The sequence below is a fragment of the Sinohyriopsis cumingii genome, chromosome 18, assembly GCF_028554795.1.
Source record: "Sinohyriopsis cumingii isolate HCF-2022 chromosome 18, ASM2855479v2, whole genome shotgun sequence".
Lineage (NCBI taxonomy): Eukaryota > Metazoa > Mollusca > Bivalvia > Unionida > Unionidae > Sinohyriopsis > Sinohyriopsis cumingii.
Window position 1 is genome coordinate 49,957,711 of NC_142978.1, and position 21,136 is coordinate 49,978,846.

At 36.9% G+C, this 21,136-nt stretch overlaps 1 protein-coding gene across 4 annotated transcripts in view; it reads left to right on the top strand.

Annotated features, from left to right (window-relative positions):
• The window catches only part of LOC149776606 (uncharacterized), a 51,902-nt gene that overhangs the window by 17,883 nt on the left and 12,883 nt on the right, over positions 1-21,136 (top strand). For 2 of the 4 annotated variants that reach the window (XM_089941095.1, XM_089941096.1), the window contains exons 3-7: positions 599-983; positions 9,376-9,466; positions 10,568-10,702; positions 12,479-12,620; positions 14,831-14,971. In XM_089941095.1, the coding sequence (XP_089797221.1) occupies positions 599-983; positions 9,376-9,466; positions 10,568-10,702; positions 12,479-12,620; positions 14,831-14,971 (894 nt within the window). The remainder of the gene's footprint in view (positions 1-598; positions 984-9,375; positions 9,467-10,567; positions 10,703-12,478; positions 12,621-14,830; positions 14,972-21,136) is intronic. The other 2 variants (XM_089941097.1, XM_089941098.1) reach the window with 1 other exon arrangement.

Genomic DNA, 21,136 nt, shown 5'->3' on the forward strand with positions numbered 1-21,136 from the left:
ATCTTTGTTTCTGTCTTGCATTTTTTAGCAACTAATAGAAATTAAAAAATCTGTATTCATTGCAGTTATTTTATGTGAAAAAAGATTACAATTTTGCCACACAGGATTGTTTGACAGTGCTCAATAATTCATTTACTCTTGTTCAGTAGTATGTGACAGTTGCTTGCTGACTCCTTTATAACATTAAATGGTACTGTACATAGTTTGCTGACTCTTATAACATCAAATGGTGCTGTACATAGTTTGCTGACTCCTTTATAACATCAAATGGTGCTGTACATAGTTTGCTGACTCCTTTATAACATCAAATGGTGCTGTACATAGTTTGCACACTTTATAGGGTTTCTCTTTGACCCCATAGGAAGAGTCATTGACTCAGAAGATACATACAAATGGGGATAGGACTATTCATATTTTAAAAAGTATTATATAAATGGATTTGGGACTCATTATGGACTCAGTATTAAAATGCTATGAAAAGCCTTAACTTCATGTTCGTTTCTGTGGACTGCATGTTGAAAAGCACATTTTACAGCTTTACTGTGCAGCCATAGGTTAATTTGTAAATTTTATTTGTTTATTTTTGCTTGTTTTCCAGATAAAGATACAGGGGCAATGCAGGTATTATCCCCAGGAGGGGAGGATCATGATTACTTCTTTGATGCTAACAAACCATACCTATTTGCTGATCAAGGCCATGCTTCCAAGGCTTTCATGGATAGTGATTGGCAGCCACCAGTGCAGAGTGCCCAGAGTTTTCAGAAAGAGAGTAATGCAGATAAGTACAGTTATAAAGAATTTTCACCACATTTTGAAGGAGTGGACTTTCATCTAATATACGGTGAATCGAACTGGACGGACAGCCTGAGTATTAAGGTCCGAGAACCAAATATCAGTCCACATGATTTGGGGATAAATATTGTCCCTCAGAACCTGCCAGAAAACATCTTCAGCAATCAGCCGAGCTCACAGTTTACCCCATGGTAATTACAGCTTCTGTTACCTTTTCATATTACAGGAGGTTTGAGTTTAACCCTGATTTGTACAGTGTTTTTAATTGATCATACATTTATAAAAACATTATCAAGTGACAGCTTGAACTAAAATGAAAAGTACAGTTGCACATTGTTTCAAGGAGAAGATTACACATTTTTATATTTTTACATTTTTCTTTGTTATTTGTTTTTTGTTGTGTTTGAATTTTCAGTGAGCATTTTCCTTGGACAAAAAGACCTCTGTGTCCCAGAAGTGCTAAGGCTTTAGTTTCCATTAGTTTGGCATTGTGTTTTATCAGTTTGTTTTAAGCATGTAATCACTCTCAGACAAATGCAGTCTCTCAGGATCATTTGCTTCTGGATAGGCAGTTTTATTCGAATATTATTCTGCATTTCATATATTATCCAAAGTAAATTCATATTGAGCGACTGTTCTTCAGTTTTATCTCCCCTTTCTGGCTGTTGCATCATCACCATCAACATTCAGATTTTCATTTTTATATATTTCTTTAACTTCTTAATTTTGTTGCATATGGCCTGAATCATTACAAATCATGATTTTTCGCTATTTAACATAATTGCTTGCCCCTTTGATCCTGGATTCCAAATCACAGCAGCAGAAAAAGATTTTGATTTGTTTATATTTCCAAATTTGCTGAACTTAATGCTTGGAACGAAGCTTTATTCAGCTATTCTGCATTAATGTTACTCATCTCTTAAACTTTGGGGCCAAAGTCACAGTCAGGGTAGATTTGTGTTAAGGATGTTTTTGAAGTTTTCATTTGCCAGTATTATTTCTTCTTCCAATACACACCAAATCATGATTTTTGGAGTCCTTCCAAAGTCTGTCTGATCAGCCCTCCCAATTCGAAACATATTTTGGTTTGTTTTTCCAATTAAAGTACTTTACATGTAAGCTGCTACCAAGTGAGAAGCCAGAGGATTGTCTACAATGGAAAGGAGGAATTAGTACCAAATCCTTGCACATGAGCAAGGAAGAAATTGGTCAATTTCAGATTCCAAAGTTCAAGGTCTAAATGACTGGTTTCAACACAGTAACTGAAGGTCTCCTTCATCTGCAGTTATAAAATTTTGAGTGGCTTGTAGTTGGTATAAGGAACAAGCCCATTGCAGTGTTGAATACAGAGTACAGGCTTGTGTTCCAATTTCCTCCAGATCTTGACACTGTGCACCTTCTTGGGCATGCCTTTTCATAATAATAAAATAATATGAAAAATATGCCGATAACTTTTCATTAGAGTATGTCCACCCATGTCTCTCTTGGTTTTACAATGTCCAGCGTCACAAAGGTGATACAACTGTAAGATGACAATGAATGTCTCTTTTAAAACTTTGTATTTAGCAATGGAAGTTTCAGAGTTTGTGATAATCAGCCAAGTTGCATTGTAATTTTTTTGATGGACATTAGGGCAACATATGTTTAAAGTTAAGGTCATCCCAGTGGCAATGTAGATTTAATTTAGTTGTCTAAATATATGCAAATACACAATAATTTGTAATGTAATTAATGATTTGTTAATTTGGATAAAAGTCATTCAGAGAACATAATTTTTTTATAATAATTAAAATGCTGGTAGATAATGAGTGTACACTTAGGTTAAATGAGAGTACAAAATCCAGAACAGAAAATTCCATCATGCAGCTCATTTCAGGTCTAAATTTAAATGATATAGTCCAAGTCTAGTCATTCTGTAGTCTGCCTGCAGTCCATTAATGAATCACAACCCACCTCCACTCTTAGAAGGTATTACCTGGCACAATCACAATCCAGCTAAGGAATATTTGATCACCTTAAAACTTACCAATGTCGAACCAACCCTTATTCCATCGGCACTAACATTTTTAATTTAGATGAATAAAGACTTTGGCTTAGGTGCAGTTTTTAAAGAAATGCTATGTTTAATAGATGGAGCTACCTAATGTACATTGTAAGGTGCATGGATTAACTATATACATATGCATACTAATGCAGGTAAAAGTAAAAATCTGCGCTTTTCTTCTGTATAAATCGTGCAAGAAACCAACCACTATAACCAGTAAAATTAAAGGGTACAGTTACAGAATTCTCTGAATCATGAAAATGTAATATAAGGAGACTTTAGTATTATTACCTGCAACACATTCAAATATAATGCAGTCAGAATTAAAAATGGCTTTATGATATTTTTGCAAAATTCATAATTTAATTTAATTTAAAATGTCAATACTTTGACTGCTTTGAACAGAGCAATTAATTTTAACATTATTATTATTATTATTATTATTATTAATACAGAGGACAGCATCAACTATATACCTATGCATATACAATAAAAGTATCAGCCATTATTTTACAGTATTATTTTTCTTTTGAATAGGTTTCACATGATATTAACATTAGGATTACAAGTCTGATACCTCCCGAATCCAGCCCTACTAAAAAAAACTTCATCTCTTCTATCTATATTAAATAGACTAAAGGCAACAACTTGTACCCCATGTCACCAATAGGTGTCACTAATTTTTCAACTTTGCTGTGTTTGCTGTCAGAGTAGTACAAAATCCTTGTGAATCATATTCATCCATTAAGGAATTTAGATTTATTTTATGTATTAATCATTCCACTGCTGGTTGTATTGTTGAAATTTTTCCAATATTTTTGTGAATTTGTCACTTTATCAGACTTTGTCTATTGAAATTGCATGGAACAAGAGGATTATGTGTGATTCATGGTTTCGCACTCTGCCTATTGTTCACTCACCCAGTTAGTAACAGGTATTTATTTAGTGACTTATTAGCATATTGCATTATTATTTTATACCTTTTTTATGTCTTTTGAGTGAAACCTGTCAATGTAATGTAATAAACAAAACAAGTTCAGTCCAGAGGAACTTGCATATGCAACATGTACTTAATTAGTACCATGCATTGTATGAACATATAGTCCAAGAGTGTATGAACTGCAGTTGTAGTTGGACAAGGCATATCGTTAAATTCCTACAGGTAATTATGATACAGTGGCAGAGTGTACCCCCCAGTTTAAGCAACCCAGGTAGCTAAAGTTCTAATGTATGTCCAGTCATGGCCTTCGAGCCTGTAAGTTGGAGCACATGTTTTTTTTAATGGATCTATCCTATACTACTGCATTGCTGCCGGGAGCCATCCTAACCATACTCCCAATGAACCAATCATCCATACCAATGCAATCAAATCGTATAACAGTGCCAGCTTGTCTTATATTCACTGCTCACTGATAGTATATAGGCCATGAATTATATAGAGATGATAGTCTTGCTTCATTATGGCCACAGGGAATGGTTTGTCCTGAAATGGTAGCAGTCCATGAATAAGAGACTTTGCACAGTGAGTCAAAGTGTCAGTCAACATCGATGATGAGGGAGAGTCTCTATCCTTCAGGCTTTTTCCCCAGTCAACAAAAATCGAATTAATGATAGACTATCTGAACATATCTATGACCTGGGAATGCTAAGGCTACTAACGTTTTCATGATGCTGATACAAGACTCACTTCAATGCCTAAAATACTGAACTCCCATTATCTGATGAAAATTTATAAGTTTACATGTCTGCCTGGGTTTTTGTTCATAAATTGAATAATATGTTTTTTGCTCTACTGAAGCTGGTTCAGAACAGTTATGCCATATCTTCATTGTTATATCTGGTTGTTGTTGTTGTTGTGGGGTTTAATGCCATTTTTCAGCACACGATAGGCTATGCATGGCGGCCAGTATTAATGGTGGAGGAAGAACCCAGGAAAACCCCGGGAAGAACCACCGACCCACGAGAAGCTACTGGCAAGCTTTCTCACATACCCACATTGGCCGAATCCTAGACTCGAACCCACGCAGACAGAGGTGAGATGACAGTGATCCGTAACGGAGAGCGCTTTAGACCACTCGGCCACTCGGAGCCCCTTGTTATATCTGGCCTCATTGACAGTTTTCCTACTGGTGGAAATATCAGCCAACCAACATGCCTGATAGTCAGTGGCTTGAATTGCTCAGGTCATTAACTGAACAGCTCATGGCACATGCATTGACTGTCTTTACCAATCTTGACCTGATAACATCATGATGCATGTTTTCATTCCATGTTGCTAAAGCCACATCACACTCTCGTTTTAAGGATTACACCATTTGGCTTTGCCATAGCTATTTGGGGGCAAAATTGAATAATTTTGGAGGTTGGCAGCTCAACTTCTCACCCTCAAACTAACCACTCCACCTACATCCTAGTGTAAACCCAGCTGTTCTGTCAAAACAGAAAAGCAGTAAGTGAGCCAAGCAAAAGGGATCTTTACTGTCCCAAGTGCTATTCAGACCTCAACCTTATGCCACCAGATGAAAGCAGAACCAGTCCAGGAGGCACACTTACAGGGGAGGTAAGAAGTTTCTCCGCCAAAGCCTCGTATCTTCCACCACAGACTTAACACCCCTACCATCGGCAGACAGGCTGTCAGTGGGTGCCAGACTCAAGCAGTTCCAATCGCACTGGATCAGACTATTTTCTGAGTCACTGCAACAAATTCATCTATACACCTCTCCATTCAAAGGGACAAGTATGTCATTCTTAATACCCACTTTCATGTCCCTGTTCACACGGCATCTCAAAACTTTCTTTGGTTGTGACAGAGTTTACCGCTGTCAAGTTTTTTGTTCAGCCTAAATATCAGCCCCAGAGGTTTTATCCAAATTATGGATAACATCATCGCCCTGTTCTGGGTGACTTCCTTTATGGCAACATTGCTTTTTCTGGATGGTCTTCTCCAAAAACATACTAAGTTCTGCTCTTCTCAAGGGCAGAAATGATCTCCTATCCGCAGTTTCTTGTGAAGCAGGAAAATCTGATATTCACACATCCCATGTTGTGTCTGCCTTGGTAAGGAGCTTATAACCAGTCTCATTCTGGTATTATATATCCTTCATGTCAACATCATATGGATCACTGAACTTGTTGACTCTGTTTCCAACAGGACATGGATTTCAGGGAGAGAATTCTCGCATTATTCATGTAGTATTGGATTTGATCCCACTGGACTGCCTTTATATGTGCCCATTACAAGTGACTTTGCTTGTTCATTGGTCCTATTTTTCCAGTTCTCTCAATAAAATGGTCAGTATCAGAATGAGGAATGATCATTCCTTTGTCATTGGTGCAACAACCGTAGGCTTATGACGGGAATTCCTTAGGAGAAACCCCAGCTGGAAGTGACATTATGTCCAGATGTCAGTACGTATAGGTGGGGAACTTATATGTACTGACATCTGGACATAATGTTACTTCCAGCTGGGGTCACCCATTTGTTGCCGGACTTCAATATGGTCAGCAGCAAATAGGGACCAGGCTACTGCATGTTCACATCAACCCCCTCAGAATGAAAGGCTGTCATAAACACCTTTTGATTTTGGCAGGACTCTGACAGGACTCAGTCCTGATTATGTCAGACAACTCCATAGTGGTCACTTACCTCCTATAACAGGGAGTGGGGATGAGCACCAAATCACCCAACCTGTGCATGCTGGTTTGGCTTTTATTTTGGTACTGTCAGTTTAAGATCTGTGTAAAAATCAGACATTCCCAGCAGATTCAGTGTCATGGCTGATATTCTGTCCTTTTGGAAAAGGTCAGATTTTTCATACAGAATGGTCCTTTCATCCATTGGATTTTAATTGCATTTGTACAATTTGGCATGCATTGATCACTTTTTTGCAACAAGGTGGAATCACAAATTGCCCACCTTTTTCTCACAGGTTCTGGACCCAGAAGCCTTGGTCATGTATGCACTGTCAATCAGTTTTTGGGAGGTTTGTGGACCTTTGCCAACTCCAGCCCCAATAGTTTTAGTACCAAAGATAATACAGAAAGTAATTCTGATAGCCCCAATGGATCAACCAAGGAAGATTTTGGCCACATTTATCTTCTCAAACAACCTTGGTTGCATGTCTTTCACCTCCGTATGAACTGATTTCTCCTTCGCACCTCGCCCTTGTTTGAGTGAAAGATTTTTTTTTAGACTTTCCAGTTTGTACAGAATCTAGAGAGCAAGGAGTAGTTCAACTTGGATGGCTTTTGATCGAAAGTGCCATGTCTTGAGGGACTGGTGCCATATCTTGAGGGACTGGTACTGAGTCAATAGCATCTTCCCTTTGAGTGTTTTGATCCCTGAAATGGCCGACCTTTTTTCAGGCTCTTTGAGGAGAAACTTGTCACCAGTTACCATCAAAGGTTACCACTCCATAGTATCTGACATGTTCAACCATCATCGTTGATTAGATGTCAGTCATGAGAAAGATCTAGCCAATTTTGATTTGAATAGACCAAAATCCTTTATCCCGTTTCCAAAATGGAATCTGTCACAAGTCTTAACTTGGCTCAATTCTGAGAAATTTGAGTCATTAGCTTGTACCTCGCTGAAGCAGTTATCGTACAAAACCTGTTTCCTGATAGCTTTAGCTTTGGCATGCAGGATGAGCACATTACATGTCTTATCAGTTGACCAAACTGTTGGATGATTTGGTGATCCTCATTACACAACCAAGCTTTGTAGGCAAGAACCAGTTAGTATTAGTGAGCAGTTATTGATTCATTGTTCCCTCTCAAGTATAGACAAGTAAAGGACAGCAGCTGTGCAATATCCTGTCCACTCCCTCAAGCACTACTTGAAGCGCACAGATACAAGTCATGGCAACTGCAAATGACTCTTTCTCCTTGTGAAGGTGGGAAGGATGGGTATCACCTTTCAAGTCAGATCTTCTTGTGCCTACTCTAAAGTCTTAAAAGATCAAAGTTGCCTCATGAGATATTCTGCTCAAGAAATTAGAGTGATCTCTGTGAGCCATGTATTTGAATGGAACGTTTCAGTCTGAGACATCATAGAAGCTCCTGGCTGGCATGCAGTCAGCCTTCTCAAGTTTTACGTAAGGCATATAGTTCCACGGAGACAAAACCTAAATCTGGTGTACCTTAAGGCAGCCGCCCAGATGACCACCAGATCCCATTAAACAAACAGCCTACAAATTTGTTACGAAGATTTCAGTAATCATTTTCTGATAGAATGGTGGTGGGTCACATGACCACACACTATGTTGCTTTAAGCATGAGAGTGCGTTATTGTTCACACGGAGAATCCAATCTTTCATCCCTAGAAGGACACCCAAGGTGTACGTTGGATGATCAGCATTCCCTCCACTATTTCCTATTCTCCTCATGTTAATGTCATTTGGTAACATATTCAAAGAAGAAAGCAATTTTTTCTAGCAAATGATGCTTCTCAGAGAACACTTGTCTGATCACATTACTTAAAGACCCTCCCATCCACAAGCATCCTCACTGGTATTTTGTTCAGTTCGAAAACTAGTGACACCTTGTGGTAAGGGGAAGTAATGGGCAAGTTTTTGCCCACTGTTTATATGATATATGTATTGACAGAAAAGAATTTCCATATTATAGTAGGACTGGATTTAGGAGGCAGCAATGTAATGGGTAAGTATTCTCGAAAAAAATTTTTTTTATTAGAATAAAGTACTTTTTATCTTTATTTGTATTCTTCATTGATTTGGAAAAAAATATTGACATCTGAATATTTTGATTATTACTTAATATGTAGCCAAAGCATAAACTTTCTAAATGCTGCTTAAATATACATTCTACAAAAATATGACAAACTTGGCATTTTTGTTCACACTGTCATAATTTGGTTTGTGTTGTAGAAAATAAAAAAATGATAAAGTCTTTGTTCTACTTAATCACATTTTTATGATTCAGAATTTTTCCCTATAGTTTTTTTTCCCTTTATTTTAATTTTACCAGTTATAGCAGTAGCTTTCTTGCACATTGTATACAACGCAGTTATACTAACTTTTATTTTTACCAACGAAAGCATCCACATCATAACCATGTGCTTTATAATGTACATTAGGCTGTTCCATCTGCTACGGTACCATTTCTTTGACCTTGCCCATGCCAATGAAGACTTTATTTTTCTAAATTTGAAAAGGTTCAGCTTGAAATTTGTAAAGTTTGAAGGGATTAAATAATCCTCAGCTAGATTGTAGCTGTACTAGATAAATACTTTCAAAGTCAGGAGGTGTGGTATGATTCATAATGGATTGGAGGCAGACTGTAGATCAGGAAGGAAGTGGGGTAGTATTCAAAATGGAGCAGAGGAAGACTGTAGATCAGGATGGAAGTGGGGTATGATTCATAATGGATAGGTGGCAGGCTGTAGATAAGTCTGTCTGCTGCTTTTAGTTGATGTGACCAATGTTACTAATGCCTTTGTTAGTTAGAAATTTGGTATGTGGTTTAAATAAAAGATATCCCAAACCATTTTCTAGATGAGATCATTTGTATCTTTTCAGCAAAGTGAGTTACACCAAGGAAGAAGGTTTGCATGAATTTTTAACACAACTTCAGCCATCTTCACATACACAGGGCTGTGTATTGAAAGAGGTAATAATTTTTTCTGTGCTTTACATTTGTTGTTGTTGTTGTGGGGTTTAACGCCATTTTTCAGCACGATAGGCTATACATGGCGACCAGTATTAATGGTGGAGGAAGAACCCGGAAAACCCCGAAAAGAACCACCGACCCACAAGAAGCTACTGGCAAGCTTTCTCACATGCCCACATTGGCTGAATCTTAGACTCGAACCGCCGCAGACAGAGGTGAGATGGCAGTGATCCGTAACGAAGAGCGCTTTAGACCACTCGACCACTCGGGGCCCCCGCTTTACATTTGTATGCCCAGCTATGAATGTATATGGTACATATACATATTGTCTTTTCCATTGCCCTTGTCCTTTAGAATGTTATATTTCACCATATATTGTTGCCTTTGTCCTTAAATTGCTGCCCTTGGACATGGAGTGTTGCCTTTGTCATTACAGTGCGGCCTTTGGCCACATAGGGATTTGTCCGTGTCCTTGGATTGCAGCCCTTCACCATACTTTTGTCCATACATTGAGTGCCCTTATCATTTGAGTGCTGCCCATGTAATTAGAATGCTGCCCTTGGCCATATAGTATTGCCTTTGGCAATATAGTGTTGCCCTTGGCCAAATAAAGTAATGTTGTACCTTTATCCACACAGTGTTACCCTTGTCTGCCCTTTTGCATATAGATCCATTATCATTCTAGTTAGGTTTTTGGTTAGGTCATTTTCTTAGTTACTGTTGTGCTGCATTTGTGTTCCATGAACTCATTTCTAGTTTTCAGTGACATGTACATATAGAATATCTTTTTTTATACGCTATCGCAAATCGGTAGTTCTAGACTATTTGGTATAGATCATTGTGATCTCGCTCATGATTTACACTCAGCAAAGTTTCAAACCAAGTCTGCTCTCTTAAGTAAAAAAAAATTTGTTATATATTATGTAAGTATTTTTAATTTGCCTTCAGATTTGTTTTGTTATTTTGTAACCATTCAGACTATAGGCAGTAATTTTGCAGGAATACTCTAGCTGAGTTTGAAAATCTATTTGTATAGTAAGATAGATTGATCACCTCATACCAGCTCATGTTTTTAGAGACACATTAGTTTACTTCATTCAGGAGCTGTTAGTGGACGAAGGGCAATATACAGAAGGCAAACAGTTAATCCATATCACCAACCTGTATCATGGTGCATATGGCAAAGTGGACAGGTGTCAAGATTTTGTTTCTCGCCACGAGTTCATCAGGAAAAAGGTATGACCAGATCACTGTGCTTCCTAGATGGCTTCATTTCTTACACTTGTTTGTCCCTTCTTCCTTTTTCTTTTTTTTATTTCTACACTATTCCAGAATTTTGATTACTGTTGGTGAAATCCTGGTGTTAACATAGCTTTTTATTTATGCAAAGACTGAGTTTTTGAAATAATTACAAATATTGAATTGGCCTCCATGTTGGTCAGTATATCATTGACTGGTTCATAAATTTCATGTGTGTGTGTGTGTGTGTCATGAAACAATATCACAATGTTTATGCCATTTATATGTTACCAAGCACACTCATGACATGCACTTGACTAAGTGGCAATGGCCAAGTCACAACTCATGAAAATTCCATTTTTTTCTTCATTTTTTTTATAATAATAATGACCGTTGCCTGTAGACTGCTGCTATTTATATTTTAAAACATGTATTGATGGATATGTACTAATTCTGAAGATATGTCATTTTATGCTGAACATCTTGCTGTGTATTACAGATTATTGAAAACAAGTTTACATGGGGAAGGGAGGCATATCATAATACATTATCACCAATCTGTATTTTTTCCAATACTGTCATTTCATCAAGTCCAAATAATGATATATTGCATTGGTGATATATGATAACGTCACATTCAGCAGTTGACAAACCATGTTTTCAGTCAGTCCTGTACAAATTTTGACCTGCAGAAGTATCATTTTCCCTTGCCGTAAAGCAAACCAATATAATAAAGATGACAGTAACTGACTTTTAAAAGGAAGCATAATGAAGTGCTTTATAGACAGGAAGTACTTAAACAGTGCTACTAATAATTGACATAATTTGCATCTTCAGTTTGGTCTGAAAAAAGTTTGACCTACAGAGGTGTTATTTCCTTTAATGTCTTAATATTGCCCTGGACAAATTTAGACCTTCAAAAGTGTTATTGTCCCTTATGTCTTTAGATTGCTCTGGACAAATTTAGACCTTCAAAAGTGTTATTGTCATGTGTGTCTTCAGATTGCCCTGGACAAATTTAGACCTTCAAAAGTGTTATTGTCCCGTATGTCTTCAGATTGCTCTGGACAAATTTAGACCTTCAAAAGTGTTATTGTCCAGTATGCCTTCAGATTGCTCTCGACAAATTTAGACCTTCAGAAGTGTTATTGTCCCGTATGTCTTCAGATTGCCCTGGACAAATATAGACCTTCAGAAGTGTTATTGTCCCGTATGTCTTCAGATTGCCCTGGACAAATTTAGACCTTCAGAATTATTATTGTCCCATATGTCTTCAGATTGCCTTGGACAAATATAGTGTGTGTATGATTTGGATTTTTAATGTAGCTTTAACAATTTTTCAGTCATATCGCTACAATGTCTGCAGTGTGACAGTTTATAGTGATGTCTAGCACTGGGGCGTCATGCCGCAGACATGTAGCATGATTTCCAACCCAGTCACATTATCCTGACACCAGGCCGACCAGTCCTAACACTAACCTCTTAATGTTGAGTGCTAAGTGAGGCAGCTGCTAGTACCATTTTTGTAAGTCTTTGATATGACTCGGCTGGGGATCGAACCCATGACATCCCGCATCCAAGGCGGATGCTCTAACCACTAGGCCACCGGAGCAGTACAACAAATATAGACCTTCAGAAATGTTATTGTCCCATATGTCTTAAGATTCCCCATGACAAATATAGACCTTCAGAAGTGTTGTTGTCTCATATGTCTTCCGATAGCCCTGTACAAATTTAGACCTTCTGAAATTGTATTTTCTCATGTTTCTTCAGTTACCCCTGGACAAGTTTAGACCTACAGAAGTGTCATTTCCCCTCACCATAAAGCATACAAACATAATGAAGATCTGTGGTGTGATACAGAGAGTTGAGGTGGATGGGGCAAATGTGATGGAAATATTGATGGATAATGCGGGTGAGTAGTAAAAATATATATCAGGTAGTGCATTTTCAACTGCATTGCTGCATTACACAAAATGTCCATACACATTCATTAATTTATTAGTAATTTTCATTAGATCAACTGATTTCCTTTATTTAACATAGATGAAAATTGCAGGTTGTGTGGAACTGGAAATTATATCCATTATTAACCCTTTTCATACAAAAGCCCAATATCACAAGCAGTTATGTAGAACTGGAAATTCATTCAGTCAGTGTTTTATTAGCATGAGAGAATGCAGTGAAGTTGGTCAAGTCTGGCTTTACAGGACAAGTTTTTTAAATGATTTTGAAAGTCATATTCCATGTTATAAAGTATTAAATTTTCTCTAAAGTCACATATTTATTCATTGAAAATAATCAGATGTAAAAAAATGCAGTTGAAAGTAAAGCTGATTAAACCCCAAAACATGCTTTGCATTTTTTTAAAACTATAACCTTTCAGTGGAGTTTTTCTCTCTGGATTTCTTTGTATTACTTCCAAGATTCAGTTTTATGAAATGATGGGAATTTATGCATTTAAGATAGGGGAAAAAATAATAAAAACCCATCAGGCACTTCGAAGGTTATTACAATTTTATTACATTTACTTGCATGAGAATTGGAGAACAAGCAGAAAACTTCCTATGGTATCTGAATGAAATTATTCTTATCTAACATCTAATGTTGCCGCTCTGTTGCCAGTCATGAAAATAACAGATTATAACCAGTTTAATGGAATCCATAGCAGTAACAACAACCTATAACTACTTTAATGGAATCCATAGCAGTAACAACAACCTATAACTACTCTAATGGAACCTGTAGCAATAACAACAACCTATAAATACCTTAATAGAATCCATAGCATTAGCACCAACCTGTAACCACTTTAATGGAATCCATAGCAATAACAACAACCTATAGCCATTTTAATGGAATCCATAGCAGTAACAACAACCTATAACTACTCTAATGGAACCTGTAGCAATAACAACAACCTATAACTACTTTAATAGAATCCATAACAATAGCACCAACCTATAACCTCTTTAATGGAATCCATAGCAATAACAACAACCTATAGCCATTTTAATGGAACCTGTAGCAATAACAACAAACTATAACCAGCTTAATGGAATCCATAGCAGTAACAACAACCTATAACTACTTTAATGGAACTTGTAGCAATAACAACAAACTATAACAATTTTAATGGAATCTGTACAGCAATAACAACAAACTATAACAACTTTAATGGAATCTGTAGCAATAACAACAATTTGTAACAACTTTAATGGGATCCATGGCAATAAAAACAAACTATAACAACTTTAATGGAATCTGTAGCAATAACAACAAACTATAACAACTTTAATGGAATCCATACCAATGACAACAAACTATAACAACTTTAATAGAATCCGTACTGCAGTAACAACAAACTATAACAACTTTAATGGAATCTGTACTGCAATAATAACAAACTATAACAACTTTAATGGAATCCATTGCAGTAACAACAGACTATAACAACCTTAATGGAATCCGTAGCAATAACAACAAACTATAACTAGTTAAATGGAATCCTAGCAGTAACAGCAAACTAAAACAACTTTAATGGAATCCATAGCAATGACAATAAACTAAAACAACTTTCATGGAATCCATAGCAATAAAAACAAACTAAAACAACTTTAATGGAATCCTAGCAGTAACAACAAACTAAAACAACTTTCATGGAATCCATAGCAATAAAAACAACCTTTTGCCATTTTAATGGAATCTCTAGCAATGATAACAAACTATAACAACTTTAATGAAATTCATAGCAATAACAACAGACTATAACCATTTTAATGGAATCAATAGCAATAACAAACTGTATCCCGTTTAATGGAATCTTTTGCAATAACAACAGACTATAACCACTTTAATGGAATCCATAGCAATAAAAACAACCATTCGCCATTTTAATGGAATCTGTTGCATTGATTACAAGCTATAACAACTTTAATGGAACCTGTAGCAATAACAACATACTATATACCAGTTTAATGGAATCCAGAGCAATAACAACAAACTATAACTAGTTCAATGAGATCCATGACTCAGCCTGCATTATAAGTGGGACAGCTGTATAATCAGAGCTTGATTACACATATTTATCTATCAGTAACGAGGACATTATCTTCTGTCTTCCAGGTATGTCTTTGGTTGAGTTTGTCAAAAATCGACCAGAGAGTGAGACTCTAAGCCAGACACTGATATGGGATTTGACCAAACAGGCCCTGGAGGGACTGTCCATGCTACATAGGGAGAGAATTATCCACTTTGACATCAAGCGTAAGCAGATTATAATGAGTTCTGCATTTTAGTCAGTGACCTGATGTCTTTATTGTATCATAATTTATAGGATAATTATATGAAGTTTCATACAGGTTTGTTTTTCCTGACATGTATATTTGAACTATCAATTACTGTTTTTTATTGTGCATGCAGTTACAGAAATAACAGTTATTCTTACAGTATGGAACAAAGTAAATACAGCATTAATTTTCCTTTTTATAATTGCAAAGAATATTTGGAATTGAAAGTGGATTATTGTCCAGAACAAAAACTGTTGGAAATGATGTTTATAGTTGACAGAGTTTTCTTCCATATACATGTCAGGATTATGCATGATAATTATTACAATGCTGCCCTTGTCCATTTAATGTCATAATGTCTTGTCATTATCTAATATCAAACTATGGCCCAGTGTCATACTATGGTCTAGGGTCATACTATAGCCTGGTGTCATACTGTAGCGTAGCATAATACTATGGCCTAGTGTCATGCTATGGCCTAGCATCATACTATAGCCTAGCATCATACTATGGCTTAGTGTCATAGTATAGCCTAGAATCATACTATATCCTAGCGTCATACTATGGCCTAGTGTCATACTATAGCCTAGTGTCATACTATAGCCTTGCATCATTCTATGGCCTAGCATCATGCTCTAGCCTAGCATCATACTATAGCCTAGTGTCATATTATGGCCTAGTGTCATACTATAGCCTAACATAATTCTTTGGCCTGGCATCATGCTATAGCCTAGTGTCATACTATGGCCTAACATCATACTATGGCCTAGTGTCATACTATAGCCTAACACAAAGCACCATCACCAAGCAATTACATTGAGGAATACAAATTATGTTGGCCTTGTGAAGTTGAATCCTGGTGTGTTTAACTGCATAACATGACATAAAGTTGGTCGGCTTTTGGGATCCATTGATAAAAAATATGACTCAGAAACTGCTGTTTCAAATTGTGTGAAATTTGACAGATACTGTATGGAATTTTGATGAAATTAATGTTAATTTCAGGCAAAGCTTTCCAAAACTTTCATAGTTACAAGTTTCTCGTGTTACTTAATTTTGAAGTCCTAATTAGAGACACTTAGTTTTCATATGAATGGAGATTATTCCTTACCAGTATTATGTAAAAATTAACTTTCAGCAGTTCAGCAAATGATGTAACTTAAGACACATGTAATAATGGACATAAAATGCAATATCATTGACTGGATACATGCTACATATGGGCTATCTAGTATGCCCTTAATGGAATGTTTTTACTTGTATTGATTGCCGGTGACAACTTGCTTCTTTTTTTCATGAAAGAATTGAGGTTATGAAATCATCCTTGATCCATTGTTTAAAAGTGTTACATTGAAATCTGTTTTGAGTGACCTGTGCTATGAGTGACCACCTGTTATTTGCAACTTCAATCATAATCCACAGATAAATTTTATTATATAAATGCACGGTTGTGAGCAAAAACCTGCAATTCTATCAGAGACCACAATCTCTTGGCAACATAGGCATTTCAACTCTGCTGTGAATGACCACATTACAAGTACAGAGATAAATACCATTGATCTTTATTTAATCCATTGTAACCACAACATCTTAAAGGGTAAGGACTGTTCTAAACAAGGACGAAACATTGGCTGCCTACCAGTTTCTTAAATTTTACATGATTGTAGTGTCCTATGTTAAAGATTGTAACCCATACTAAATTTCAGATTGTTCTAAATTAACAGTGCTGTGAACAACCATTTCACAATAACTGAGACAAACAACACTGACTTTTATTTAATCCTTTTTAAACACAACAACTTAGAAAGTAAAGACTAATCTAAATATAATCAAACCAAAAAATTAGGCTGTCGACCAGTTTTTATTAATTTTACAAGTCATGCATGTAGAGTCAATTGTTATAGACTGTAAACTAAACTAAAGGACTTGTCACTAACTGCCATTTTAGTGCCAAAGTCAATGTAGCAGTCGTGTACATTATTTGCCTTTGGAATTAATCTGTAATGACCAGGGTGAAAGAGGCCTTTGTCTTTGTTGTTGTTGTTCATATAGGGTTTAACGCCATTTTTCAGCACAAGATAGGCTATACATAGCAGCCAATATAAATGGTGGAGGAAGAACCGGGGAAAACCCTGGAAATAACCACCAACCTACAAGAAGCTACTGACAAACTTTTTGGTTGAGGGTCCTAGCATTTCTAAAGCTGTGCTGTAGACCAGCTGTCTGAATGCCACCCATACAGTCTCCACATTCTGATTGTCCAGATGGGTGGATTTCAGACGTTCTTCTAGGGCATTCATGACAGACTGTTTGGTGTTGTTACATGCCATCATGGTGATGTTTAGTTGTTCAGGAGCCTTCTTTCCCGGTTGGCATATTTTGGGCTGAATGCGGATGTTGAGCTTGATGATGATGAAGTGGTGGTCTGTCCAGCAGTCGGCACCACACAAGAACATGGTCACACGCACATCCTGCTTTTCTGCAGACTTAGAGGGTCATGAAATGTGATGAGTGGATGACAAGAGTGACTTGTGTGGTGACTTTGTCCTAAGTGAGGAAGAGTTGCGCAGTTCATCGACCTCAACTCTTGCCCAAAACCATCTGTGTCCAGCACCATGACAAAATCAAGATGGCTGGAGATGGAGTTGAGTGCAGTGGATGACCAGGACAACCATGTGTCTTGTCAAGCTCATAGTGCTCCACGGTGCTTTGCTGAGAATTGCCTTTCTGTCCTTTGACCATCTGTGGTTCCTCTGTGCAGGCTGCCGAATCCAGTCTTCACATGCTAGGTAGACAAAACCTAACTCACCGAGGGTTTAAGACCTGTCAGCTACCCTCAGCCTGGTTTAGCCAGCCAGTCAAGGCTGTTTTCCAGGATGTGGCCACTATGCATGCCACAGCTTCTTGGAGTCACATGTGAGAGCTGAGTGCCATGTGGGGACCAAAGGTGGGCGAGCTACCCCTGAAGGAGTATGACTGCTTACCCCAACCAGAGGTTCTACCCCTCCCTGGACACTCCATACACCCCATGCATTCATATGCTACTGAATATTGGTAATGTATAAATGTTATAATGACCTTGGGCTGTTGTAAATCGATAGAAAAAAGATGTTTTAATGACGTCAGGATATTGTAAATTGATGTTATGAAATAAGCAATGCATTTAGTAGACAAAGTCAGCTTGCTGCCAAAACTTCCTACAGGCAGTTCCAGTAAAACATACTTGGGAGCCAGGAACACACTTTCAGTGTGGAGTAGTCACCCTAAAAGACTGCCTTCTCTGGATACCACACAGGTTTAAAGAGAGCAGCCCCAAGCTTCTGAGATGAAATATACTGACTTCAAAGCGATTTATGAAATTCAGAAACTGTCATAAATCTTGTCGTTTTTTTTTAATGACTGGTATCATGAATACGGTCACCTTATGTATTTTCATCTCAAGGTCAGAAATGGTTGGGAATATATGATAGAATAGAATTATGGTCTGATTTGTGGAATGTAATGCTTATGATATCATCAATATTACATTCCAAAATGGTGCAAAATAATTTGAGAATCTTAATTATTTCATTCTGGTGAATTCTGCATTTAAGTAATATCAGTTTCTTCTCAGTTGATGAAACACTGGTCATTATGAAGGCAGTTAGTTGACAACTAATTGCAGACATGATGAAATTTGGAATTGTCATTAACATTTAACTTTAGAAATAATTTCAGTTTTTACAATTAAAGTGAGCAGTAGTATCCATCTGATGCTAACTGTAAATGGCATAAGTAACCTTCAGGTTTTTGTTTAATGTTGGTTGAAATATTAACATTTTTGTACAGACATTACTCCAATTTAATTACATCAAATTCTGTATCATATCTTACTTAGGGCTAATATACTAAATGTGTCTGTTGTGTTGTGTTGCTGTGGGGTTTAACGCCATTTTTCTGCACACAATAGGCTATACATGGCGGCCAGTATTAATGGTGGAGGAAGAACCCGGGAAAAACTCCGGAAAGAACCACCCACCCACGAGAAGCTACTGGCAAGCTTTCTCACATACCCACATTGGCTGAATTCGAGACTCGAACTGATGCAGACAGAGGTGAGATGGCAGTGATCCGTAATGGAGAGCACCTTAGACCGCTCGGCCACTCGGGGCCCACACTAAGTATGTCAAATTCTTAACAAATAAACATAGGTGGACCTAGAGCAAAGTTGGGAAAGGTCACACTTGCTGCAGGCATCTTTTGGTAAAATGTCTTGCTGTCTACAGTAGTGTTTGAATTGTCTCATTGTGTATGTTAGTGTTTGAATTATCTCATGCAGACAGTGAACTCCAAATAAATTTCAAGATTTTTACCTTTTGTATTGTCATGCTTACTTTTCTGTGTTACACTTTGAAGGCATTAAAAACGACAGACTTTGCATAATGATATATTTTGGCAAGTATTTGGTTCTCAGGAGGGTTATATTGATATATAATGGCAAGGATTTGGTTTTCATGAGGGTTATAATGATAAATACTGGCAAGTATTTGGTTCTCAGGAGGGTTATAATGACAAATACTGGCAAGTATTTGGTTCTCAGGAGGGTTATAATAACAAATACTGGCAAGTATTGGGTTCTAAGGAGGGTTATAATGATATATACAGGCAAGTATTTGGTTTTCAGGTGGGTTATGATGATAAATGGCAAGTATTTGGTTTTTATGAGGGTTATAATGATAAATACTGCCAAGTATTAGGTTCTCAGGAGGGTTATAATGACAAATACTGGGAAGTATTGGTTCTCAGGAGGGTTATAATGACAAATACTGGGACGTATTGGGTTCTCAGGAAGGTTATAATGACATACTGGCAAGCATTTGGTTTTCAAGAGGGATATAATAATATATACTGGCAAGCATTTGTTTTTCAGGAGGGTTATAATGCTATATACTGGCAAGCATTTGGTTTTCAGGAAGGTTATAATGATATATACTGGCAAGCATTTGGTTTTCAAGAGGGTTTTAATGATGTGGTTCGCAAGAGGGTTATAATGATGTATACTGGCAAACATTTGGTTTTCAAGAGGGTTATAATATATACTGGCAAGCATTTGGTTCTCAAGATGGTTATAATGATAAATAATCGCAAGTATTTGGTTTTCAGGAGGGTTATAATGATATATACTGGCAAGCATTGGGTTTTCAGGATGCTTTTAATGATATATACTGGCAAGTATTTGGTTTTCGTGAGGGTTATATTGATATATACTGGCAAGGATTTGGTTCTCAGAAGGGTTATAATGATAAATACTGGCAAGTATTTGGTTCTCAGGAGGGTTATAATAACAAATACTGGCAAGTATTGGGTTCTGAGGAGGGTTATAATGATATATACAGGCAAGTATTTGGTTTTCATGAGGTTTATGATGATAAATGGCAAGTATTTGGTTTTTATGAGGGTTATAATGATAAATACTGCCAAGTATTAGGTTCTCAGGAGGGTTATAATGACAAATACTGGGAAGTATTAGGTTCTCAGGAGGGTTATAATGATAAATACTGGCAAGTATTTGGTTCTCAGGAGGGTTATAATGCTATATACTGGCAAGCATTTGGTTTTCAGGAGGGTTAATAATGATAAATACTGGCAAGTATTTGGTTCTCAGGAGGGTTATAATGCTATATACTGGCAAGCATTGGGTTTTCAGGAGGGTTATATTGATATATACTGGCAAGTATTTGGTTCTCAGTAAGGTTAAAGTCAGATTATGGCATGGCCTTTTCATACATTTATGTTTCATCCCTTGTCTGTCCTTTCATTGTCCATCAGCATTTGCTGTTTTTAGCTTCTTCTAAAAATAGAAGTGCAGGATTAGTATCAAGTAAACTTTGCATCCTGGCTTAAAAACAATTTAAGCTTAAGAATGATGAATACATATATTGTATAAATCAGCAAGTTGATCGTACTTGGCAAAACATATGGAAGGAAAACCCAACAAACGGTAAAACATCAAACTACTATTGGAGTGTGGCATCTACATATCAAGCACACATACCTGACTTAGCCATGCTTTCTGAAAGGTGAACCTCGACCAGAGTGCAATTGATGTTAGTATCCACTTACATTGGAATGCATTCATGTTTTGTGTGTTGACTTCCACATT